The sequence below is a fragment of the Eutrigla gurnardus genome (assembly GCF_963514095.1).
Source record: "Eutrigla gurnardus genome assembly, chromosome: 2".
NCBI classification, from domain to species: Eukaryota; Metazoa; Chordata; class Actinopteri; order Perciformes; family Triglidae; genus Eutrigla; species Eutrigla gurnardus.
This window is the reverse complement of record NC_139916.1, coordinates 12902351-12930250: the sequence shown is the minus strand read 5'-3', so window position 1 is coordinate 12930250 and position 27900 is coordinate 12902351. Positions and strand designations below refer to the sequence as shown.

Genomic DNA, 27900 nt, shown 5'->3' with positions numbered 1-27900 from the left:
TCTTTAAACAACTGTGAGCACCCAGTCATATTGAAGGGCAGTAAAATTCACCTTCAATCTAACAGTCACAGTGAATGCTGTGTCCTAAACTACATCAGCAACATCGGCTAGCAGGCTGTCACTCAAAGCAGAATGATGGTTGGTTGAAGTGTAGTATAGTGAAAATGTACCAGCATTTGGCCGATAGTCATTTCCCAGCCTGCTGAGAAAAGCATCACCTTACTTCAAATGCCTTTCAATCCCGAGTCTCCCTGTCAGGAACCAGAACTTCCTGTGACTTCTCTATCTCCAACAATCGGCAGAGATCACAAAAACCCATGTAAGACATCTGCTATGAAAACCAAGGCTCAGCCAGGTACAGGTTAATGGATGTAAAACACTAACATCTGCTAAAAGGAAACAACAGTTGTGGGCTGTGGGGGGGAATTGTCACTTATTCTGGTATCGGAAGTCTCTCAGCACATGATTGAGAGGTTGGATCTGAATCACTGGAGCCAAGTTGACCTGTAGGATCTTCTGCGCTTTTCTGCGGGCCTCTGCCACAGAGCGAGAGTCATCGACCTTTATCACTTTCCACCTAAGACTGTTTTTGTCCTTCCAGCCGTTTCTTTGCCGGGTGGGGATGTTTAGTTCCTTGTGGACCCGAACCTCTCGATGGAGGCCGTTGCTCCTCCAGCCATTGCTGGTGAGCTCTGTGTGAGTCTCTGGGAACGCCCGTCCATTTGCGAAGACAGGTGCAGAATCTCCAATGAGGGCACCGTCCAATCGGATTGGGCAGGACAGGCTCTTCTGGCTGAACAAGGCCACAGCTTTGGTGGGCGCCCCACCACCATTCTGAGAAGGCTGCAAAGGTATTCCTGAAAGCGCTGGAGAGTGCTGTTGCTGTGAAAAGGCAACAGAGGGTGCCTCAGAGGATGAGTCCCAGGAAGTGTGGATCTGGAGTCTGGCCGTATGGAAGCCAGACAGGCCCTCGATGTTAGTCAGTCTGAGGCACGGTCGTACTTGCAGTGCCTGCGACATCTCTACAGTCCGGCTGGGCATCCTGCTGCAGACAACAGCATGATGGTCCACCAGCAGTTCTGGGGGCCGGACCCCTTGAATCTTGGGGTTGCCCTTCTCAGAGGTGTTCCAGGACGGATGCACCTCCCTCTTCCTGACCAGGGGCTTCCTTCCCCTTCTCTTGGCAGTGGGTCTGACGTTCCTGTTTGGTGGCTTCAGCATATCTTCTGTCAGGGGTTGATTTGTGCTGGATCGGTAGCCGTACACATCCTTGCTACGCAGAACGGTGGGCTTGTGGCCCTCCTCTCCCAGCTCCTGCAGGAAGGTGACCAGCTCCTCACTGCTGGAGAGGTCGCGGGACATTGGGCTGAGGATCTTAAGCGCATCCAGGAGAACGTGGTGCCCTGCTGAGGAGATCCTGGACCAGGAGTGAACTGCCCGCTCCTCACTGGCAAATGCCAATGGCCGGCCAACTACTGGACCTCGCGCCACCCCAGCCATGCTTCTCGTCCTGCCAAGAATACAAAAAAGCACTTGATTAAACTGAATCACAGAAAGGAACCACAAGAACCTTTTTTTTTTCGATTTTGTTAGGTGTGAATCTGTATGTGAGCTGTTGTGTGTCTCTATGAGTCAGCCCTGTGCAACTAGTCCAGGGTGTGCCCTGCCTTTGCCCAGTGTCAGCTGGGAGAGTCTCCAGCCCCTTCCCTGATTGCTGCCGTTGAATTTCTTCAATAAAAAGTGTGTTCACACCAAACGCAAAGCAAATTTATTGGCCGCAGGAGCATTCAGTAAATACCTCCATGTTACCTCTATGTAGACACATACAAGGTTAATTTAGGGCTGGCCGATATGGACCAAAAGTCATATCTCGATATTTTCAAGCAAAATGTCGATATAAGATACATATCGATATTTGTTGATGCAATAACATAGATGGCGTTGCCGTGTTCCAACTCGTCATTCTACATCATCAAAACTTAAAACATGTTATGTCTACAAATACAATATACATTAGGGATGCAAACAATTAATCGATTATCGATTAATCGTCGATAAGAAATTACTCGATTAAAATAAATTAATTGCAATTAATTGCGTTTTGAATGTAATTCCCCGCTAGTCCACGTGAGGGCGCTCTTGACGTCAGGCGTACTTGACGCACATGCGCGAACACAAGCGAAGCAGGGCTCTGACGACAGCAACAAGACAAACGGGAAGTGGTGTTTCCCACACATTATGGCGCACCGCCATAGTCTAATTTCGGCCGCCATAGTCTCGATGTTCGCCCAAAATTATTTCATCAAGGCAAATGGACTTAACTAGCGGCTCTAATGATAGGTCTAAACAGGAGGGCAGCAGCGCGTGTTATAAGGGGGAATCCTCGCGGCTGGTTTGGCTCATCAACGTTCTGTTTTCCCCCGTTGCCATGGCGAGGCCGCGCCGACCCCCCCTCAGCTGGCGAGTTTGACGGCGCGTATAGCCCCGTTCACATACGGCGCTACTCGCCCGTCACTCGCTTTCTCGCTGAATTCTACTCGCTGGCAAAAAAAAAAAAAAAATGCCGCCGATGGCTAGTTCAAGCTGCACATCTCTGTGGAACTCTCTGTTGACGTCAACTGTCAATCATCTCTATTCTACATTGTGATTGGTACTCGCTTCACTCGCATCGCAGAAAGTTACATTATTTTATCTCTGTCCCCGCCCACATCGCATCGCCTGTCCTGGCCACATTCCTAGAACACATTCACATTCATTGACAGTTGTCGCTCAGAGATGGGCGAGTGGAGACGTATGTGAACGAGGCTTCAGTCAAAACCAAAACACCAAGGAAGGCTGAGGAATAGTCACCCACTTATATTATTATTATTAATAATAATAGTCATAATAAACTAATAGTTTAAAGGCTCAGCACTGTGTTTAAGTCATTTTTAAAAAATCTTTTCTTGAATGCTTAAACTCCTCAACCCCATTTAGTATGTCAACATTTGTATCAGTACCAGCAGTTTGTAAGAAATTGGTCAGGAAACGATATGTCATATTTTGGTTCTCAAAATTCCCCAAATTATAAGCGGTAGACAATGGATGGATGGATGGAAATTCCCCAAATTGATGCATTAAAATGAAATTATTCAAAATCTGATTTGCATTTTTCTTTATATCATAAGGAAGATAGCATTTGATGTTACGTATACAGTAGATGGAACCTATTCAGAGGGAAATTCAGCTTCTCAGAAGAATTGCCACTTATCAATTAATCGATCATCGGTCGATAAGATGAAACAACTATCGATTAATGAATTACTCGATAATTTGCATCCCTAATATACATACATACACCGCATTCCAAATTATTATGCACATTGGATTTAAAGGTCATAAACATTTAATTTTTAGTTTTTTAATTAAACTCATGGATGGTATTGTGTCTCGGGGCTCTTTGGATCATTGAAATCAATCTCAGACACCTGTGATAATTTGTTTGCCAGGTGAGCCCAATCAAAGGAAAACTACTTAAGAAGGATGTTCCACATTATTAAGCAGGCCACAGGTTTCAAGCAATATGGGAAAGAAAAAGGATCTCTGCTGCCAAAAAGCGTGAAATAGTGCAATACCTTGGACAAGGTATGAAAACATTGGATATTTCAAGAAAACTTAAGCGTGCTCATCCTCCTGTAATGAGATTTGTGGCTGATTCAGAGCACAGATGGGTTCGTGCAGATAAAGGCATAATGAGGAAGGTTTCTGCCAGACAAATTCGTACGATTAGGAGAGCAGCTGCTAAAATGCCATTGAAAAGCCGCAAACAGATATTTGGAGCTGCTGGTGCCTCTGGAGTCCTGCGAACCTCAAGGTGTAGGATCCTCCAGAGGTTTGCAAGTGTGCATAAACCTATTATTCGACCACCCCTAAACAATGCTCACAAGCAGGAACGGTTGCAGTGGGCTCAGAAATACATGAAGACTAATTTTCAAACCGTGTTTTTTACTGATGAGTGCCGTGCAACCCTGGATGGTCCAGATGGATGCAGTAGTGGATGGTTGGTGAATGGCCACCATGTCCCAACAAGGCTGCAACATTAGCAAGTAGGTGGCAGGATCAGGTTTTGGGCTGGAGTCATGGGGAGACAGCTGGTAGGCCCCTTTAGGGTCCCTGACCGTGTGAAAATTACCTCTGCAAAGTATGTAGAGTTTCTGACTGACCACTTTCCTTGACACAAAAAGAAGAACCGTGCCTTCCGTAGAAAAATTATCTTCATGCATGACAATGCACCATCTCATGCTGCAAAGAATACCTCTGTGTCATTGGCTGCTATGGGCATAAAAGGAGAGAAACTCATGGTGTGGCCCCCATCTTTCCCTGACCTCAACTCTGTTCAGAACCTTTGGAGCTTCCTCAAACAAAAGATCTATGAAGGGGGGAGGCAGTTCAAAACAGCAGCTCTGGGGAGGCTGTACTGACATCCTGCAAAGATATTCAAGCAGTAACTCTCCCTGGCCATCAGACTATACAACAGCTCTCAGTGATGGCAGGAGGAGGCACAATAGACAATGGACACTTGGTCACTTTATAGTTGTAATATAGTTTATAGTTAAAAACATTTTATTTCTAGTCACTTTCTATTTTATATAGCTTTTGTATAGATTCTAATGTATGTTTAATGTATGTTCTATGTATGTTATTGCTACTGGATGCTTGAATTTCCTTCGGGATCAATAAAGTATCCATCTATCTATCTAACAACTCACAAGTTCAATGGATGCAAGAATTGTGAAGGTGATATCAAAGAAGGGGTTATGTTAACATGTAACTTGGCCTGTTAAGATTTCTTTGATTAAAATAGCTTTTGATTTCTGTAAATACGATCTCCTGATGTTGCAAATTCAACAAATTACATTTTAGTTCTCATTACAACCTTTAAAATGTTTTGATCTCTGTTGTGCATAATAATTTGGAACAGTGCATTTTGAGTTTGGAATGCGGCATATATATATATATATATATTTTTTAAATTGCATTTGGTGTGAACTAGGGCTGAAACGATTACTCAAGTTTTCCGAGTAACTCGATTCCAAAAAATGCTTGAGGCAAAAACTCTGCCTCGAAGCTTCGTTAAATTCCTATCTCGCGCATTATGTGGCTGCTCAGCAGGGATCATTGTTCCACACGGACTGTTTTTGAGGAAGCCAGGGCTCCAGAGTGCGACCATTTTTGGCGCACATGAGACCAAAAATCAGTGAAGTGCAGCTAAATTATGTTCCTTGGTTGCACCGGTCCTCCATTCAGCAGGTCTGTTTATGTGTGTAGCTAGGGGTGTAACGGTACATGTATTTGTATTGAACCGTTTCGGTACGGGGTGCTCGGTTCGGAACGGAGGCGTACCGAACGAGTTTTCATACGGACATATTAAGTAGAGGACAGCCGCACATGCGCAGTTACGCACACCGCGACACAATAAACAGCAGTAGTAGCGGACGTCATGGCTAATGCCGCTAGCGTTGGCAACAAGCCAGAGTTGGAGGACCCTCCCGCGACATTAAGGTCTCCCGTTTGGGAACACTTCGGCAAAGCGGTTTGCCGACATTGTTCATGTGAGGTCGGGTATGTTTCTGGCAACACGTCAAACCTGTTGACGCATTTGAAACGGCACCACCCCCACGTGAACATCGCTACAACGAGGAGAAAGACGAGCATAAAGTTAGTGCAAACACAGCTCCCCACCGCATTTAAACAGCCTCTCCCTGCCCTGTTCAATTTTGCACATCAGATGGAGAAAAGATTTGTTTTAAAGAAACAGTCTGTTATTTTTATTTTTTAAATAAATATTTTAAATACTTGTATTTATATTTTTGAGCAGCATTCTAGCTCCAGTGCATGTTCCTACTGTTAAAAGCACAAAAGTAATAATAAACAACTAGCACATTTATATTTTGCATTTTGTTTTCTTACTGTACCGAAAATGAACCGAACCGTGACCTCAAAACCGAGGTACGTACCGAACCGAGATTTTTGTGTACTGTTACACCCCTATGTGTAGCGTAATGTTTTTTTCCCCACAACCTACAGAGATGAATCGCCATGGTCTGAGCCAATCAGAGGCCGAGGCCTGGGCGGGCCTAGGTCTGTGATGGCTCTAACCCCGGTCTCCTCCTCACTGAGTGTTTGTGAGGACGTGAGCGTCTTAGCGTCAGACAGCCACAAACCGGATGAGCAGTCCAACATGATAATAACATTTAACACGGTTTATAATACCACCAAAGACGAGCATTTTAAGTTTATTTTTAAACAATTATTTTTATTTATAACAGTTATTTTCATTTCTTGTGTTGAGATTTAATAAAGAAAAATAGTTGTTTATAGTCATTGACCTAATGCATTAATAAATTAACAGTGTATATGGGAACTATATACAATGTTAATTTTTTATCTGATAACTCGATAAATCGATGGAATAATCGGTAGATTACTCGATTACAAAAAGATTTGATAGCTGCAGCCCTAGTGTGACCACACATTTAGGATAATGTGCATTATAAAATTCCTGGCAGTAGGAGTCTGAAGGGCTGATGTGTTGACATTACATCTAGATGATGTTCGTATCTGTTCAGAGTGCATTATCTGTTCATGTCCAAACAATGCATGATTCAACCCTTTCCTTTACATTTCTCTACCATCATCATTTCTGCTGGTTCTGGGTGCTGTGACCTTCTGAACCCAGAAAGTGCAGCTGAGTTCATGGCAAGGTGTCACTGATACAAGTCACCTGAATTTACATTTTAAAACCGCAAATGGACCTGCATTTATATAGCACTTTTCTAGTGTTTCTGACCACTCATGTAAACATCCTCCCATTCACACACATTCATACACTGATGGAATAGACTGCCATGCAAGGTGCCACCTGCCACTTTTTTCCCCATACAGTGGCCCTAATACGCCATCGTTCAGAGGAGCAGAATATCTGCTGCAGCATGTTCACGAGCATGTAGGCCGCAGTTGTTGTTGCTAGAGGGTCGAGGGGCGGGGCGATGACATCATCGTATGCATTTTGCCATCTACACGAAATGAACAAGAAACAGAGGGGCAGCAGTTTTTTCTTTTTCACCCTGGGACCTGGTTTAAAAAAAAGTGTGTTTTCAGGCACCAAAAACGCCAGATCCATGTGGACGGCTGGCCCAAACGCACAAGACTTCTGCGTTTACACACAAAAAATGTTTCCGTGTGGACAGGGCCTAAACCATCTCGACCTGCTGAGAGAACGACCCCAGATGGCTCGTTAAGACCGTGGCCAGTTCAACACCTCTATTCTGTAGAAATGAGGTTAGTTAGCCAACATGCCAACCAGGACCTTTGAGACAGGAAAACCAATCGCCCTGGGATCCTCTTCCAACAGGAAACATTGCAACGAGTCTCCAGGGAGGGGAAACAGGCCATGGCATGGATTTTTTAATACCGTTGTTGTCATGACAAAGATGCACACCTTTTGATTTTAGCACTCGCATGAAGATCTACTAGAATTCGATGAACTAGCTCAAACAGGTTTACTGTTGATATCGTATGTCTTATATCTATGATGATAAGACAAGAAGAAACAAAGGAAAGAATACAATGGCACACAAACATTTCCACATAGACAAGAATTACAAACTATCCAAAGGTGGTTTATAAAACTATAGCTTGCAGATCTAACAGGATTGAACCGTTTCTTTGACTTCCTGTATTCTTTGAAGGCTGCTTGAAACAGACCTGACAGCAGTCTTTCGTCTCCACCTCCTGCAGCCTGATCTCGTCTACTTTCCATGCGAGGTGCTGCTCACCACCAACGAGCCCAATGCGCACCATTTTACCAGTATCGCAGACTTAAAATGGCAGCTAGGCTGTATGGCGAATCAAACACAGGCCCAACGACATCAGTGCTACAGCAGACACTGGCCACTGCTTGAGATCTGATCCAGGAACTCGGCTTGATATTTCCTAGTTAAATGCACCTGGGACAGATCCTGTTTCAGTGAAGCAGGTGTGATCAAGACTTCAGCTGGAAATGAACCAAAGCTGATAGCAAATATCGGCCTGATACTGATTCAAATAGTGGGATCTATGACAACAGGCTGATCTGCAAGACAGTCACCCATGATATTTACGATTATCCTGAAAATGAAAATTCACCATTATTTACCCCAAGTTCCTTTGTTGGAAGCCCAAGGATAAACCAGAGAAATCTTCAGTTCACAGATATTTTATTTATTCTGGTCACAGGTAAAGTATAGCAGGCCTAGGCTCGGAATGGCAGAGCTCCCGCAGGACCTCAGTCAGAGCGAGCCCCGTTTCTGGGTGCTCGTCACAATATATCTTCCTGGGCTGGGACTGCCCTGTACAGAGGTCAAACTTGCACGCAACCAAGTCTTACTGGTCAGTTATCTCCTATGCGAACTTCTAGGATGTAATATGAAACATGTGTGAGTGTTGTCCTTCAGGCGTGTATCTACTCTAGCAAACCTAACTGTTAGAACAAAGAGGGCCTTGAAGATTCTAAGGGTTCCTGCTTATCAGGCTAACTGTCACACTGATTTAATGAGCACCACCAGTGATATATACGAGTTCAGTGAAAAAGTATAAATCTAATACCATGATCTACTGATTGCAAGTGTTTTTATCCCGATAAAAACCTACATCCCTATTCGGGACAGCTGAAAGTATTTTTCGGGTTGGTTCTGGTTTGGTCAGTCGACTCTGGAGGTTTACCGTCAATTATAGTTCTGAAAAAAAATATCACTAAGCAGCAAAATACAGGATTAAATTACAAATACACTACATAAAATACAGTTTAAACTTTCAAACGACTAATTGTTAATCATCCACCTATTAGGGCTGGGCGATATATAAACGTTTTAAATATATTGATATTTTTTTAAACGAGATATGGAACAAGACGCTATCGTCAACATCGATACACACACTGCCCCGCCCCTGCCCTTCCACTCACGTCACTTTTTTTTAAAAATCCCCTCCAGCGTGGATCTTTCTTTTGCTGGGAGAAGTTGTTATATTAAGACGGTGTAGAGGACGGTGTAGGAAGAGGTCAAAGCAACTAAACGCTTCTCATGTGGTTTAAGACCAGGGAGTTATTAACAGCGTTGTAAAACAGCAGAGAAAACAACAAATAACGACACCAGTAAACTTTGAGATGCTTATTATCTTTCTGGTCGACAGGACGGCGTCTGCAGCGATGTGATCACAGCATCAGTCTGCTGGCTGTTGCTAATGTTCCACCTCATACATGATTTAATATTACAAGCCACCCTCTGTTTATTTTTCATCAAAACTGCAGATCAGCAATGAGATGGTATCTCATCATCAGGTAACAAACTGCTTGGTCAACCTCCAAAAAAAGATGAATATAATGAATTTATCCATTTTACAGTTTAATCGGCACAGAAGACAGCTTTGCCTGCAGAGGTGGAGCAGGCCAAGGAGATTTCTGGAGTCGAACACACACCTCATCAGGCTCATTAATCAGAGGCAATTATCCACACTACTGCCGCCATGCAGACAGACAGACGGACGGACTGCACACAAGCACACTTTCATCCGCACATGGTATCATTTGTAGGACCCCTATGATTTCAGTGATATGGAATACATGGAGAGAATCGCTGCATTAGATCATAAAAATGAACTGTGAACCACATATCATGGAATTTGCCAAATTCGCAATTTGCAATTCATTCCATGCCAACTCAGCCACCCATGTACCCGACACCTCTCAGATTTTGCTGAATAGTGGTAAAAATATGCCTTATGTTACCAAACAAAGGAATCTGAAGTTTCAGGTCAATATCTCAAATGGTTTGCCCGTGGCGTCCATTTGAATTTCAAGTGCCACACCCCTTTTTGACACATTGGAATTTCGCATTTCATTTTTTGGCATTTTTGGAGGCCCATAACTTCTGTTCTAATAGTGATAGAAGGCTGAAAATTGCTCTGTTAGTTCATTGTAATGTGTCCTTCACATTCTACAGGCAGAATCAACATTCGTTACTGTTTGGGTGAGAGGTGGGTCACCAAAGTCCAATTTTTCTTTGACGGCCAAAATTATTTTTCACTTTTTGGGTGCTCCTAGCACCACGATGAATGATCATGTTTATTCTAAACAGGATTATTTGTTATATATGGGACCTCTATTCTGATAGTTATAGAAGGCTGAACATTGGTCTGTTAGTTCATTGTAGTTTGTACTACACAATTCAGACATTCCTTACTGTTTGGATGAGAGGTGGGTCAGCAAAGCCCCAAAAAAATGTTGACGACGTGTGATTTTTCACGTTTGGGTGCCCCTAGCACCACGACTAATGATCATATTTATTCTAAACAGGATTATTTGTTATATTTGGGAACTTTGCTTTTGCCAAAATAAATTTGAAGGGTATGGTGCCACTGGTGGGGGTTTTATGGGGGTCCAAAAACCCTTTCAAGCAGAGGTGACTCTTTTGGAACCCCATATTTGGACCCCCGAATGACCATGTGGGCACTTGATGATCCTAATGGGATTTATACCAGATAAAGATAGATATTTGTTCTTACTTTTAATGAAATAAAACCTTCGACTATGAAGCTCCATAAATATGAATTGTATTCTTTACAATGCACCATTTTGGACATTAAAAGAATATCACAGGATACAATATTCACAGATGTCAATGCAGGACAACAATTGGATTCAGAACACTTGGATACAGAACACCCGGAGGCAGAACACTCGCAGTCAGATTAGCCACAAAACTCAATATTCCAGCCGGGAAAATACATTGACTGTATCTATGATGATAACAGGTTAATTGGAAACATTGTTGAACGTACAGATGAACATGGTGACGTTTTTGTGAAATTCATGAAGCGTGTCAACTACATCCTCACAGGCCATCGGACCAAAGACAGATCCCCTGTTGGGTGCCATTCCAACATATTATTGGGTGTGTCAGTGTGCCAGACATCTATGGACGCAGTGCTCGCCAATACAACCTTGACCAACAACCAGTGACATCATTTTGTCATGGTCCTTTTGGTCAAGTACATTAACTGCCTTCTAGCGGTGCCACAGTGTTCAATATAATATTGAACCATACGGTACGCCATGCACGGTTCAATACACACTTGTGAATTGAGGTATTTTCAGTTTTGCAATAAAATGTCATGTTTCCATGCTTTGTATTTCTCTCTGAAGGAGCACTTGAGCGCAGCATGTGTTCACGCGCTGCGGATGGGGAAATGCCTCTCTGCTGAGTAAATATCAGATAAGGTATAATCCACATGTCGATTTGTAGTGAGCTCCACACTTCCCTGCTCAGCAATCCTTTCAGATATTCCCATCAGTCTTTCAGTCCGTGTAAGAACCGTTGAACTTTGCTGTGCTGTAGTTATGGAGTGTTTGTGAGCCATACCTTAGTTATCGTATTTCTCCAGCTCATCCTTACTCCTGATCTGGATTACTTTGACTTCTTCTGCTGATGCTCCCTTTGTTTTGATGTAGATTCTGCAGTTTGCCGTCCAGGTGTGTTGTATCTTGCCATCCTTCCTCAGTTGACGAGCTGTTCTGGCGATGTCTGCGTTCTTTTTGGTGAGGTTCTCGTTGATGTAGACGTCCGAGCCTTTGAGCTTCCTGCCCTGCCTCAGCAGTGCAGTCTTGAATTTTCTGTTGGTGAATTTCAGCACAACAGCTCGAGTTGCAGACTCTCTCCTTCGGGGTAAGAGGTGACATACCTCGACATTGTTGAAATTCACCTCGATGTCTTTGCCAGTCAGGAACTCGGCCACCTGCATCTCCACAGATTTAATCTCAGATTCATCCGGCTCCGAGGCTGCAGCCGCAACCGCCCTTGCGTAGGTTGGAGGCCTGATTTTGAGGCCAGTCACAATCACCTCATTCAGTTACAGGTGTCTCAAACTGATCCAGTAAAGGGCCGCTGTGGCTGCAGGTTTTCATTCCAACCAAGCAAGAACACACCTGACTCGACTTATTCACCTACCTGATTTGCCTTCACACCTTGATTGGTTGGATCAGGTGTGTTCTTGCTTGGTTGGAATGAAAACCTGCAGCCACAGCGGCCCTTTACTGGATCAGTTTGAGACACCTGGTTTACCCTGTTGGTCCAGCTCCTCCACTCTGTTCCCCAGCTCCTTTATCAACTCGTCTTTCTCCGCAGCCTCCTCCCGGAGTTGTTTGACTTCAGCCATCAACTTTTGGAGGGGTTCCATCTTTTTCTTCATGTCTTTCAGCTCCGCCATCAGCTCTTCCTTTATTGCCTCCAGGCTTCCCTTCATTGCCTCCAGGCTTTCGGTCAATAAGTCCAATTTAGAGTCAGTTTCAGCGCTGTTTTTCTTCGGCGCCATTGTCACACTTTTATTTTAAGTTATCTCGATATCTCCTTGTTTTTGTCTCAGCGCGCTCTCTGCTGCTGCTGCTGCTGCTGCTGTGATAGAGTTACATGCTTTTCCCACATACTTATATTTATTTTATTATACAATACACTTGAATGTGTCTGAATGTAAAAACATGTCTTAGCTCATAAGGAAAACAAGAAATAATTTTGGAATATATAAAAAGTATTTTTTTTTCTCCTTACACACAAAATGTGTACCGAAACAGAACCGAAACCAAGGTACGTATTTAATCGTGGGCTAACTGTATTGTTGCATCCCCACTGCCTGCTGTGCATCTTAAGTGGGAACCACCGGGCCTGGAAAAGATTCTAGTGGGAAACACTGACATTGTTATAATTTTACCACAGAATTAAACCAAATCAAAAGCAGTTCTCTCTCCACAGCAAATGTAGTTTTTCCCCCCTTACACGTCACCTTCATGGTGACGTCGCCATGGTGACGTTGCCTTCACTGCTGCAGCTGCTGCCTGCAGCTGCGTGATTACAGAGCAGTTAATTAGGGCAAGCTGACAAACGTCTGTGATTGGTCGGTTAACTGGTGAATGGGGGGAGGCAGACCTAGTCTAAAAAGGCCTTTACACACAGTTATACATCCAGGGCTTTTATTGTGAAAGCTAAGAACGGAAGGTGAGAATGGTTAAAAAAAAAGAGTAATAAAGGTTACTGTATTGGTTCAGACTATGGGGTCTCCCAGTCAGTCAGCAACTAACACCTTCACAGAGCTGAACGGAAAAAACAAGATCAGAGCCATAAACACATTAGGCACTGCCGGTCATCAGATACCCAGCTGGTATAGTCACCTGGCCAAAGGAAGAGATAGAGGCCACTGATATCAAGACAAGAAAGGTCCTCACCCTTGAATGGAGGGTTTCACCCAAAGACCAACACTCTGAGATTAGACACTAAGCGGAAAGAGGGAGGACTAGTGAGCACCAGAGCCACTTTCCAGAATGAAAAGACCCAGGAGTACATCAGGAAGATGACCTGCTAACTCATCATCTCAGACAGCAGAAAAACCTAAGCATGAGGAGTAGGGATAGACCGATTATCGGCCGGGCCGATTATCGGCGCTGATATTCAGCATTTTGACACAAATCGGCATCTGCCTTTTTCTTTAATCTGACGGCCGATAAGAGATCAATTTAAAACTGGGTTATTTTGGCTCTGATGGAGCCGCGCCTCTCTGTCTGCAGCCACTACTCTGTCTCCAGCATTGTCCCACCCACAGCACCATCTGATTGGTTACACACAGAGCCATGGCATGGCAACAGCCAATCAGCAGTGAAAGCTGTGCATGCTCAGTGCTGCTCACACACACGGCGGCGAGGAGAAAAAGTTTTGCCGAGTGGAGAAGCTGCAGAGGGCAGATATACGTTTCGAAGATAAGTTAACGCAGCAGACTCTCCTGAAATTGTAATAAACATCCCAGTCCTTTACAACTCATAACTACTAGTAACATTACCATGAGCCCAAAACACAAACATAAGCGGCAGCTCTGCTCGCTCGCAGTCCCTACAGAGGTGTCTGTTAACTGAGACCCATTGTAGCGTATACACTACAAAATATCATGTTGTCTTTAGAGCGTTATAACTCCGTAATGGTTTGCGCTAGAAACATGCCTCTTAAACTAGAGAAACGGGGCTAAATAACGGTACCCTGCTTGCCCATGTGAGCCCATGTGAGAGATTTATTTCTGACAACAAAACGAATGCGTAAAGTTGTAAAATATGTGACTAGATGTCTCCTCGTCTCCGTGGCGCATTTCTCCATTTTGTTTATGTATATCGTCGATCACTTCTCATCCGCCATCTTGCTAGTGACGTATAGAGTTACGTTTATGTCTCGGACACTCCTATTGGCTCCCGTAGCGGCTTTTACAGCCAATCGGAAAGCCTGATTTACGCTTGGCTGTGAGTTGTTGTGTTTGCCCAAACGGGAGACACAGAGGAGTTCAGAGCAGAGCAAATGACGGTCAAAAAGTTACTGTAGTGATAGAGAAAGTTAAATACATAAATGGCACAGAAGAAGTACACTATATACACACATATTTAGGGCAGGGAGAGGAAAGGACCATTGCTGGCAAAACAAAACGCCCATGGACACTACTCAAAAGAATATCCATATTTCATAGACAGAAGCAGCTTATTATTATTATATTATTATTAATATTATTATATTATACATGTTGCAATTCTGAAAATCTGTTTAATAAACATATGCTTAAAGGCATTTAAAAGAAGTTAAGTGTTGGTGTTTGTATTATTCAAAATTTTGACACCCGTATTTTCACTTTTACTGCAAATGAATATCGGCTCCGAATATCGGTTATCAGCCTCCTTGACTACTAATAATCGGTATCGGCCCTGAAAAAACCATATCGGTCTATCTCTAATGAGGAGGAGGAATCATCATGGGAGGACAAACCCCTGCACGGCATCTACCTGTGCCAGCAAGTGGCTGATATGGAGAAATCATACCAGTGGCTAGAAAAAGCTGGCCTTAAGGACTGCACAGAGGCGCTAATCATGGCAGAACTAGAACAGGTGCTGAGCACGAGATCAATAGAGGCCGGGGCCTACCCCACCAGACAGGACCCCAGGTGCAGGCTGGGGTCTACAGCATCAGACAGGACCCCAGGTGCAGGCTTTGCAAAGATTGCCCATGAGAAAGTCCAACACATAACAGGGTGCAAGACACAGGCAGGTATGGGGTACGATATGGGCTGTAATTGTTCATTAGTACAGCATCTAGATTATTCTGTCTTTTGGGTGGCTTAATAACTGCAGTTTTAGGGCCTGTGGGAACTTTCGTCGGAGTAGAAAAGTATCGACTTGGAAAATCAAATATCATGCAAGGCAAGGCAACTTTATTTGTATAGCACCTTTCATACTCAAAGTGCTTCACATAATAACATGTAAAAATAGAAGAATTAAAGGAAAATAAAAGCAAAATTAAAATGCATTACAGAAAGACAAAGAATATTGTCCATTGCAATACAATGGACAATAAAAAAAGGTGAACATAACAGTTTTCAGTCTAGTTTTAAAAGTGGTTGGAGTTGGGGCAAGTCTTACATCTTTAGAAAGTTTATTCCAGCTATTTGTTGCATAGTGACTAAATGATGCTTTCCCATGATTTGAGTTTACTCTGGGAATCATTAACAGATTGGCCTCAGAAGATCTTGGTCTAGAAGGCTTATGAAGTGGGAACATATCAGTGATATACTTCAGCCCTAGACCATGTAGTGATTTATATGTTAGCAGGAGGATTTTGAAATCAATTATCTGACATACAGGGAGCCAATGTAAGGATTTAAGAATTGGTGTAATGTGCTCACATTTTTTGGTCTTTGTTAGAACTCTAGCAGCAGAGTTCTGAACAAGCTGTAGCTGCCCGACAGTTTTTTCAGAAGACCTGCAAGGAGACCATTACAGTAGTCTGGCCGATTTCCCTACTGATTTGATGTGACTGTCAAAATGTAAATCAGAATCCATAATAACCCCAAGGTTTGTGGCTTTATTTGAGGGACAGAGTGAAGGTGTTGAATTACTTTAAACCTTTCTTTTTTAGCACCAAAAACAATTCTCAGTTTTGTCCTCATTTAGTTGTAGGAAATGTTGGCACATCTTTGACTTGCTCAATGCACTGGCCCAGAAGATCTATGGGGCGATAGTCGCTTGGCGATAGGGCTACATAGATTTGGGTGTCAACGGCATAGCAATGGTGGTCAATGTTATTATTTTGCATGATTTGTCCTAGTGGGAGCATGTAGATGTTGAATCAAGTTGGCCCCAAGATTGAACCTTGGGGGACTCCACACGTTACATTGGTTGGTTCTGATACAAAGTCGCCAATGGAAACAAAATAGTTCCTATCTTGTAGATAAGACTTGAACCAGCTTAAGAGCCCCACCCAGTTTGCCAACCTGTCCAAAAGTGTTGAGTGGTCGACAGTGTGAAATGCAGCACTGAGGTCTGATAGCATTAATATTGAAGTTTTGCCACTCTGTGTTAAGACGGATGTAATTTACAACTTTAATAAGGGCTGTCTCTGTGCTATAAAAAGGTCGAAATCCTGACTGGAAGTTGTTGTGGCAGCCAGTTGAAGCCAGGAAGTGATTTAGTTGTTGGAGGACAACTTTCTCAATTACTTTACTTATAAAGGGTAGATTTGAAATTGGTCTGTGGTTGTTGATAATAGGAGGCATCTAGGCTCCTCTTTTTAGAAGTTTTAATGACTGCAGTTTTGAAGGCCTTTGGGAATTGCCTGATTGAATAGAGTTATTTACTATTTGCAATAGGGTCATTCCATATGAAAACAGCCGAAATCGGGGTATCATGTACATGACACCTCTCAGATTTTGCTGAAAAGCGGTGAAAATATGCCTTATACCAAACGAGGGAATCTGAAGTTTCAGGTCAATATCTCCAACGGTTTTCCCGTGGCGTCCATTTGAATTTCAAGTGCCACACCCCTTTTTGACACATTGGAATTTCGCATTTCATTTGTTGGCATTTTTGGAGGCCCATAACTTCTGTTCTAATAGTGATAGAAGGCTGAAAATTGCTCTGTTAGTTCATTGTAATGTGTCCTTCACATTCTACAGGCAGAATCAACATTCGTTACTGTTTGGGTGAGAGGTGGGTTACCAAAGTCCGGCCAAAATTATTTTTCACTTTTTGGGTGCTCCTAGCACCACGATGAATGATCACATTTATTCTCAACAGCATTATTTGTTATATTTGGGACCTTTGCTCTTGCCAAAATGAATTTGAAGGGTATGGTATCACTGGTGGGGGTTTTATGGGGGTCCAAAAACCCTCCCGGGCAGAGGTGACTCTTTTGGAACCCCATATTTGGACCCCCAAATGACCACGTGGGCACTTGATGATCCTAATGGGATTTATACCAGATAAAGATAGATATTTGTTCTTTTTAATGAAATAAAACCTTTGACTATGAAGCTCCTTGATATGAATTTTATTCGTCAAAATGCACCATTTTAGACTTGTTTTCCCCAGAAGTCTGGAATGTAGATCAGGGAGAATTTAGTGATGCATGATGCATAAAGCATGAAAATAGTGGAAATAACTTATTAGTATTATGCTCAGTGATAGCAAACAATTAAATATTTAGACTGCTGGCCATTAATTTCCTGAAAATCACAAATTAACCCCTTATCCCCGATGAAAGCGACCCACCTGTGACAAGCGACTTGCAGCATGATTTGTGATTTTCAGGAAATTCCAGACATTCCAGACTTCTGGAAAAAAAAGTCCAAAATGGTGCATTTTGATGAATAAAATTCATATTAAGGAGCTTCATAGTCAAAGGTTTTATTTCATTTAAAGAAAGAACAAATATGTATCTTTATCTGGTATAAATCCCATTAGGATCATCAAGTGCCCACGTGGTCATTTGGGGGTCCAAATATGGGGTTCCAAAAGAGTCACCTCTGCCCGGGAGGGTTTTTGGACCCCCATAAAACCCCCACCAGTGGTACCATACCCTTCAAATTCATTTTGGCAAGAGCAAAGGTCCCATATATAACAAATAATCCTGTTTAGAATAAACATGATCATTCATCGTGGTGCTAGGAGCACCCAAAAAGTGAAAAATAATTTTGGCCGTCAAAGAAAAATTGGACTTTGGTGACCCACCTCTCACCCAAACAGTAACGAATGTTGATTCTGCCTGTAGAATGTGAAGGACACATTACAATGAACTAACAGAGCAATTTTCAGCCTTCTATCACTATTAGAACAGAAGTTATGGGCCTCCAAAAATGCCAACAAATGAAATGCGAAATTCCAATGTGTCAAAAAGGGGTGTGGCACTTGAAATTCAAATGGACGCCACAGGCAAACCGTTGGAGATATTGACCTGAAACTTCAGATTCCTTTGTTTGGTAACATAAGGCATATTTTCACCACTTTTCAGCAAAATCTGGGAGGGGTCATGTACATGGTTGGCTGAGTTGGCACGGAATGACCCAATACGTCTATCGATAGGCAGTCAAAAACATTCTTAAAAAAGTTGGTAGACCTAAGCATCAAGGCAGCAGGTGGATGATTTTCGATTCATCACCGTTTCCACTAGAGATTACAACTTGCCATCAGTGCTGTGTTACGTTTGCCGAAACAGGGTGGTGATCCAACTTTTTTGTTTGAGATATTGATGGCGCGTCTGATGCCTTCAATTTTATCATTATGCAGTTAAAACATGTTTAGAAAGCCCATGGATAAACTAGCATCAATTGTGTCATAATTATTTAATTGCTTTTAAGTGGATGCAAAAGACAATACAGACTGAGACATAATGGGAAGCATAAGTCGGCTCGACTGATTTTCTGAATTTTGTCGGCAAAGAGGGAGGCAAACTCATTGCATGACTCAGTGGATAGAAGCTCAGAGGCTACAGACAGAGGAGGGTTTGTCAGCCTGTCAACAGAAGCAAATAAGGCACATGAATTATTGTTTTTGGCAATGACATCATAGAAGAAAGACACCTGCATTTAGCTTTTTTATACTCTAGAAACTTTCATAATTCCTGAACGACGCATGTGTCTTAAGAGAGGTTTCTGGCCTGCTTAACATTGAGTGACAAGTGAATTTTAAATCCTTAATTGACCCTTCGCTTAGTCCCACCCTCAAATGCAGACTGGCCAATCATAGCATAGCTTAACAATAAGTAGATAAGAATGTCTAAGACTGTGAGACTTTATTTGTCAATATTTCCTCACAGTCCACTAGCTGTCTGTACTGTGTACTGTCCAGGCTTGGCTCTGTAAATGGGAACCCTGGATCCACTAGGGCTGTAATGATTTACATTTTTACATTCAAAGCTCATATTATATTACAGGTTTAAATTAAGCTTTAAATGTCTTAAATGTCTATGAGCCTCCATTCATGAGAGTGCAGCAGTACTGACTGCAGGGAAAATGTTGTTTTTTTAAAGCTAAAGGCCGACAAATATGGATCGAGGCAGAATATTTCGTGATACAAAAACATTTTTTGGTGAATTTGTGAAATTATTACAGCTATCTTTTTTCAATACATTTTGAGTTGTGGACAGCCGGCTGAGTCAGCGGCACACGCTGTGTGTGTTGTTCTTAAAAGGCTGAACCCACGCTCTGCTGCAACACTAGACTGGATTTATCGGACTCTTGGAATGTGGGATTTACCGATCCTACAAGGACCCACATAGAGGTGCACCTGCATTCTGCTGTAGCGTGGTCAGAGACACCTTCTTAAAAGGTGTGTTCACATCAGCTCTACGATAGAACCTCACATAGTACAGAAAACGAGCCAAACTATGTGGAGAAACCAGAGACAGTCTTTGCGTGAGTAACCCTGCAGTCAAATCGCACAAGTCACACATGCTTCATGTTTGGTATGAACACACCATAAGGTCTCCAAGTCCTCAAAAAATGATTCCGTCACTGTTAAGAAATTCAGTCAATGATGGAAACTAGTAAATGAGACCTCTCTCTCTCCAGCACTAGGATGGAATAAAGCGGTACTTGCACCAGTGGGCTGAACGGAGAGGATGCAGATTGGCAGTTGAATGAAATCATGTGGCTATAAGCTGCTTTTGTAGTTGTAAAGGATAAACCCGTGATACCTCTAGATAGGACACAGCGACGTAACTCTGTAACTTTATCCCCAGCACCCGTTTTCACCATCTTTCTCGCTTCAGCTGACTTTTCAACCAGTAGAGACTGGCCCCTGGTGGTGCTTGTTATGCACTACAATACATCATATCAATAAGAGCATCATAGAAAGTGTAGCATCTGTATTTATAACGGTATTGTAAACCTCTTTCAAAATACCCTGGTATAGCATAATACCGCCCAATCATACCCTCTGGATTTCAAAATACCCTGGTATACCGTAATACCGCCCAAGCCTAAGGGAGCTAGACATTTCTAAAACGTTTGCAAGATGTATACCGATCAGCCCAAACATAATGACCACTTTATACTGTGTAGGTCCCCTGTTTGCCACCAAAACAGCCACTGGATTGGGCAACATGGGCCTTCGCTTCCCACGTGCATCAATGAAACTTGGTCGCCAATGACGTGTCACCAGTTCACCGGTTTTCCTTCCCTGGACCACTTTTGATAAGTACTGACCACTGCAGACCGGAAATATCCCACAAGAGCTGCAATTTTGGAGTTGCTCTGACCCAGTCGTTTAGCCATCACAATTTGGCCCTTGTCAAAGTCAATCAAATCATTACGCTTGCCCATTTTTTCTGGCTTCTAACACATCAAGGACGAAATGTTCACTTGCTGCCTAATATATCCGACCCACTGACAGATGCCATAATAACGCGATAGCCAGTGCTATTCACTTCATTTCAGTGGTCATAATGTTATGGCTGATTGATGTATATTTGCTGGATTGTAGGGCTAAAATGGTGTGACCACAGTTTAGCTACTCAGTTCAAATAAACATGGTCCACATGGTGGTGCCACCTGGTGGACAACCTATGTAATAGACACACTTTCGCAGTATCTTCAAACGTGTCATTGTCATTTCTGTACTGCAGTTTGCAACTCATTGGCCAAATGTGTGTAAACTCACACTACACGTTTTTATCCACCTTTCTATACTGCACGTCAAATAACAACCAATCAAGCAGAACTTCGAAATCCAACTTGAAAAATAATAATAAACAACACAATTACAATAGGGCCTTCGCTGGCCCGACGTTGTAGGTGCTCGGGCCCTAATTAACCAGGTTCAACCATTTCAGGACAAAAATTCCAGGATAGAAAATGGGATGTAAATACCGACAGCTAAAAGAGTGAAAAGTTAACTTCAATGATTTAGTAATATGATCTCTAACAAAATTATTCATAATATAGTATGTCATAAAAAAGTCATAGTCTAGTATGTCATAAAAAGGCATAGCATAGTATGTCATAAAAATGCCATAAAAAGTCATAGCCTGGTGCGTCATAAAAAAGGTCAAAATATGGCATGTGATAAAAAAAAAAGTTGTTTTGTGGCTTAAACTGTACAACATAAAAATAATGGGTGGAAATGTTCAGTATCTCAAGCCTTGGTGCGCTCAGAAGCTTTTACTATTTATTTATACCAGAGCAAAAATACTGGATGGTGGAGGATCGTTTTTTCACAGAGGAAGAAACATTCGTTTTTAAGATAAGATAGCTGCCCCTGTTACTGGGTGTTAAAGCCTATAAAGACTCAGTTAGCACTATCTTTGCTACAAGTTGTTGTTTCTCACTGGAATACATGCCATGTTGCAACAACAGTGATGCAACAAATGTATCTCCAAAGTATTTGACAAATTTAGTAAGTAACTTAAAGGGAGAATTTACGACGATGTCCCACAGAGCCCTTGTGTTCCCCCGACTGATGAAGATATATGTGCAGACCTAAGCGTACTCGCGGACGTGCAAACTTTAACTTTGGCTTTAGTAATAAGCAATAAACTTCAGTGTCCTGGTGGCCACCTGCTGATTAGAGCAAAGATGGTTAGTCCCAAAGTTAGCAACTACTTCGGTCCAGGCTCCCTTAAGGTGGGCTGACATTTGAGGTGGGCCAGCTTTTCTCATTTGTGTGACAAGCTGCTCCTCTGAGTTTTGGTGGAGCAGTTGCTGAGTCACGGCAACACCTAGTAGTAAAATCTGTTTTGTGGCTTAATATCAAACCGGTTTGAATTTTTTTTACACTGGGCCAACTCTAATAAATATTGCTCCATATACAGCCATCTAGATTTTAAAAAAGCGCTGCAACTGGCATCTTTTTTTCTGAGCACTCCACCATTTTTGTCCGGACGCTCTCAGTGCTTCAAGTAAACAATCTCAGAACTTTACTAAATGCGTTGGTGACGTCACTGGCCGTCTGTCCTGGGCTTTGTATGTCAGGTGGATACAATCACAACAAAGACCAAAAGTCCCATTTGTGGAGCAGATAGACCAAGTGAACATTGAATTTTGCCTGCGAGTTTTGTGCTTTCATCACTATACACGTCATCTCTGACAGATCGCCCTCCTTGCTCTGAGGTTACAGATTGAGTGGTGACTCGTTCATACAAAGTATGAAGCAATCATCCTGGTGCTCATGGTGAAAAAAATCATACCACACAAAGATACACTGATCAGCCATAACATTATGACCACAGATGGGTGAAGGGAATAACCCTGATTATCTTGTTACCAAGGCACATGTCAGTGGGTGGGATATATTAGGCAGCAGGTTAACATATTGTCCTCAATGTTGATGTGTTATAAACAGGAAAAATGGGCAAGCCTAAGGAGTTGAGACTTTGACAAGGGCCAAATTGTGATGGCTAGACGACTGGGTCAGAGCATCTCCAAAACTGCATCTCTTGTGGTGTGTTCCCGGTCTGCAGTTGTTAGTACCTATCAAAAGCGGTCCAAGGAAGTAAAACCAGTGAATCTGCGATAGGATGCAGTTTGGGAAGAAGGTGAGCCGGCACAGGCAGTGTGATGCTTTAAGGCAATGTTCTGCTTGGAAACCTTGAGTTCTGCCATTCATGTGAAGGTTACTTTAACATTTACCATCTACATAAGCATTGTTGCAGTGTGTACATGTAGACCCTTTCATGGAAACAGTATTCCCTGATGGCAGTGGCCTCTTTCAGCAGGATAGTGCACCCTTCCACAAAACAAAAATGTTTCAGGAATGGTTTGAGGAACACAATAACAAGTTCAAGGTGTTGACTTGGACTCCAGATTCCCTAGATCTCAATCCGATCAAGCTGTGGGATGTGGTTGACAAACAAGTCAGATCCATGGAGGCCCCACCTCGCAACTTACAGGACTTAAAGAACTTGCTGCTAATGTCTTGGTGCCAGATACCACAGCTCATCCTTCAGAGGCCTATTGGAGTCCATGCCTCGAAGGGTCAGGGCTGTTTTGGTAGCAAAAGGGGGACCTACACAATGTTATGGCTGATTGGTGTTTAGTAGCCTTAATAGATAATAAAACGTAATGGCACAATGCTGGTCTATCATAAAAACGGTGGTTAGAGTGGTGAATATGCAAGATAAAAAAGGTACTCAGAGCACTTTTAGCTGGGTTGAGGCACTCCCTAGCGCCCTATGCCTTTCTGCCAGAAGGCGGCGCTATGTGGACACAAGCCCATACATTTTTATGTGTTTTATATCCCCCTGCTGAGCATGTAGCCTGGATTTTTTTGGTCAACAGGAAACTCGTCTACAGGCCCATTAGGACCAGCAACTGATCCTTGAAACTTTGGCTGACTGAAAGCAGACATGAATCAATATTACCAAATTAATTTTCATGTCGGCTCCAGGGGAAGAAAACAACAGTGTCCGTAGTCCTATGAGTTTATTGTATTTCCCTGTCAACCATGTAGTGTTAATACAGGTGTCTGTGCATTATTATCGTTAATTAAAATGCTAATGTTCGCCTAACTGTAGTTATTAGTTATATTAACAACCAGAGTGCGTCCTTGTGTCGGGTGTATGCGGGGCATGCCGCTGTGAAACTAAACTGGCTATGTTAACAATCAGGTCATACACCTCATCTCTCAACTCCAGTTTGACGTTGCTAATTGATAGGGGTGGGGGGGGAAATGGATTCTTCGATTAATCGCGATTCGGACGTGAACGATTCTGAAACGATTCACAAATGTCAAAAATAAATTATTTTTATTCCGTATTGTTTACAGAACGCAAAAATCGGAACTCGGAAATGCAGCGCCCCGACAGTCTGTTGCGTGGCACATAACATACACACGGCCGGGAGAGAAATCCAACCCGCTGCATTTACACGGATAATGTTTGAAATAAACACTATTACTGCTTTGTACATGTTGTGGAAGTCTCAGACAAACCGGGAACTAAACGGCGTCCTGTCCGAGTTTATAGCTTTACGGTGAATCTCATAGAGCTGCATTCACAGCAGTGGTCGCTATCAAAAACCACTGTAATGGGAATTTTGGATGTTTGTAATTTATAATCAGAATATTTGTCAGGCCAGACGTAGATCCGCATCTCCTCTTTTGACTGTTATGCTATGACGAAAATGAATGCCTGTTTGTAGATTATATGAACATGAGTGCCACATTGACATAAGATAAGTTCAGGACTATGACGCCTGTGTTCTGTAAATCTTGACCTTGCCTGTACATCTTGTCTTTGTAAGATAGGACATGATCCGTCCTTTGTACATGGTTCCTCTTCCTTAAAAGGGAGATTGTTGTTGGACTCAGGGTCGTTCCTGCTGATTCTGAACCTTTGCATCAGAAGGCAGGGGTGAACAGTACTTTCTTCTGCAGATGAGAATACTTAGTGGAATAAACCTCGGAGAAAAAGCTGATCCTGGTTGTTGATCTTTATTGGGCAGATTCATTTTTCCACAACGCCACGTTTTGATTTAATAACATTTACGGATAAAGAGGATGCCGAAGTAACGACGATAAGTAAAAAGTCCTAAGTCATGGTTTGTTAAGTCTGTCTGTTAAGATACGAAAATAACTTTAAAAAAGCTTGTTTTGGCGTTTAGCTCGCTCAGAGCTAAGCAAAGCTAACACGTTAGTGGCTACGTAAACACTGAACGAAACATCGTCTCGGCATAAATACGGCAGCAACCTTGTTGTTTGTTCAACGGACAGTCTCTGGTTTTACTCCTAGTTTGGTCGTCTGTAAGAAACATAAGATACTATCCCACGGTGCCGGGAGACCACAGAATGCTACGCTGTGATGTGTTGAAATACATTGATTATTGCACTGTTCATAGAAAGTCACAATTGTGACAAGGAAAAGCTTTTTCTCTAATAAATTTGAGAAGGAAAATTCATCTGTTTTTCTTTAATGATCAACACAAAAGTAGGAAGTGATTTGCAAACTCTGAGCAAACTCAAATGTAGACCTATCGAATCGTGAGGTGCCAAGAGTCAAGATTCCCACCCCTACTAATCGAATAGTTAACTATGAGCAGCGGAAGGAAATCTTCAAAGTTTTGGTCCAGGTGTTAAGACCAGAACCCCAGAAATATAGCCCCTCGCCCCCAAAGGCTTATCCGTCATCGGACCGATGTCCGGTTGATTCTGAGACCGATAGTCACATGGCTCTCAAAGTTTCATTCAATTTTCTCTGTACTAACCCACCATTGTAATATCAGGAAACTACTAATGTCATTAATAGCTAGCTAGCTAGGTGGCTTACGAAATGACAGTTAACAACGATAAATTATTTCCTTTAGGATTCTCTGGCTCTTCTTTACGTCAAAAGGTCAAAGATCTTTGAGGTTATTGCTCAACAGAACAAAAACAGGCCGACGTGTTTACTCGATTTATAAGAACAAAGAAACTAATAATGGTTTTAACACATTTCTTTGAGAAAAATATACCAAAATCGCTAAACAAAAAAATTCAAAGACAGCCAATAACTACTTAGCTACCCTACGTGCGCAAACCTGCGTCGCACATAGCCCTCGAGCGCCCCCCTTATGGACGCGCCAATCAGGCTCAGTTAAATTTACGTTACACTGGCTCTCCAAAACACTTCAGCTGTAGCCGGATGTGTTCATGGAGCCGCCGCGTAAACGCTCATTTACAACTTTCAGCGGTTTGATGAAAGACGTCGCCATTTTTCACACAGACTTGTGAATTGGCGACAAGCCTCGCTCGCCAAACACTCTCCCTGCAATCTTTCCTCTGTCTGGGCAGAGCTACTAGTTGTGAAGGCTCCCCTCAGCCCTTCCGGCCGGCCTGGCCCTCGGCTCGCCGGACATTATCAGACGTGTTCGCTGAGTCGGAACCGTGAAGGTTATCGACTTAAACCAAAGCGCACAACAGAAAAAGCGGTATTACCTTTTAACGGCGCTGTTTCGGCATCCTCCGGTCACCGCTGCGCCGACGCTCCACGGTAAAATGGCTGCAACAACAGCGGTGTGGATGACAGACCAGAGAAGAGAGGCGGAGGCAGCCGGGGAGAGAGGAGAGGGGGGCGGGCTCTGTTAACCCCGCCGAGGGGTGGGGGTGGGGAACGGGCACGAGTGACAGAAAAATATTCTTAAGTGTTCAACCGAGAAAAAAAAAACATTTCTTAATACATTGTAAAAAGAACGCGTTCCAAGATAATAAAGACAGAGGATGTATTTCATGTCACCAGCTTTCAGCCGGAAATTAAACACAGGCTGCCAACCAAAAGAAGAAGTAATGCTGTGTGACGTTGGTACTGGGCGTGGCTTATGTGTACTAACGCGTTTTTGACTAAAACTATTTAGTATCAGCAACCAACCGACTAACCGACCATTCCAGTGAGATAAAAAATATTATCAGTGGTGAAATGCAGCGTAACGTATTACATGTTATATATTTCGATTTTATGCTACTTCCACTCCATTAAATATTCTTCTGCTACTTCTACTACGTTTATTTGACCTCATAACTTTTTAGTTAGTCTGCAGATTTAGATTAGTAATACTATAAATCAGTAAATTATGATAATATTATGACCCAACACAATTAAAGGGTAACTGCACACTTTAAGTGTGTATTCAGTCCTGTAGTTTGTTTGCTTTGTTCCGATACAGGGAGACATATTTATATATATCTCGCACTTGGACGTTGGTTAGATTTGTGTTGAGACTGAAGTCGGGACAACACAAACCTTAACGCCACGCTCTTGCAAACTGTTTTGTGATTGGTCAGAATTTTGTGGGACGCTTGAATACTCCCCCTGTTTACATTCTTGTTAAAACCTCCCCGAAAATTGAAAATGGATCATTTTGGACAGCGTGTTGTATTCACAATGCTAGCTAAACCTGAGCTAAACATCGGACCTAAACGAGAGGTAAACGTAATGCATCAACTGTTGCGACAGTGCAGTAGTCTGCTTTATGTTAATATTTTCTCCGGCAGTGCAGGGTACAAAACACTCCTCCACAGGGCCGGCTCTACCTAATTTTGTGCCCTAGGCGAGATTGCTCTCCGGTGCCCCCCCCCCCCCCCCCCCACACACACACACACACACACGAATTACACCAGCCAAATGAACAATCACACATGTTTAATTTGAACAACAACAGCAAACAGCAAAAAATGAGGGCGACTGGGAATAGAAAATCATTTTTTTTTCATTGTTTTAATTTTTTTTTTTTTTTGCTGGAGGGGCGCCTCGCGGCGCCCCTCCAGCAGATGGCGCTCTAGGCGACCGCCTACATCACCTATGCCAAGAGCCGGCCCTGCTCCTCCAGTTGGTTTGTCCCCAAACAGAGTGAGATTGCTGGGTTCAGACACGCTCAAACAAACCGGTCTAGTGTGCCCGAACAGGGGTCCTGTTCTCTGGACACGGGTGTCCCTCAAGGCTCAGTATTAGGACCGCTTCTGTTCTCACTATACACCAGATCACTAGGTTCTGTTATCACATCGCATGGATTCTCCTACCATTGCTACGCAGATGACACCCAGCTGTTCCTCTCTTTTCCCCCGTCCTC

The 27900-nt window shown here is 42.9% G+C and overlaps 1 protein-coding gene and 1 long non-coding RNA gene across 2 annotated transcripts in view; one reads left to right on the top strand and one right to left on the bottom strand.

Annotated features, from left to right (window-relative positions):
- LOC311025255 overlaps nt 1–27900 on the top strand; it is a 131786-nt gene that overhangs the window by 83726 nt on the left and 20160 nt on the right. The window lies entirely within an intron of this gene.
- On the bottom strand, nt 177–26420 carry ccdc71 (coiled-coil domain containing 71). The gene is made up of 2 exons (XM_084027942.1): nt 26273–26420; nt 177–1510 (listed from the first exon to the last, which is right to left on the bottom strand). Exon 2 carries the CDS (start codon nt 1498–1500, stop codon nt 430–432), a length of 1071 nt encoding a protein of 356 aa, XP_083884068.1. The 5' UTR covers nt 1501–1510; nt 26273–26420; the 3' UTR covers nt 177–429.

Coding starts and splice junctions, on each gene's coding strand:
- ccdc71 (XM_084027942.1), bottom strand. CDS start 1,500: ATGGCTGGGGTGGCGCGAGGTCCAGTAGTTGGCCGGCCATTGGCATTT.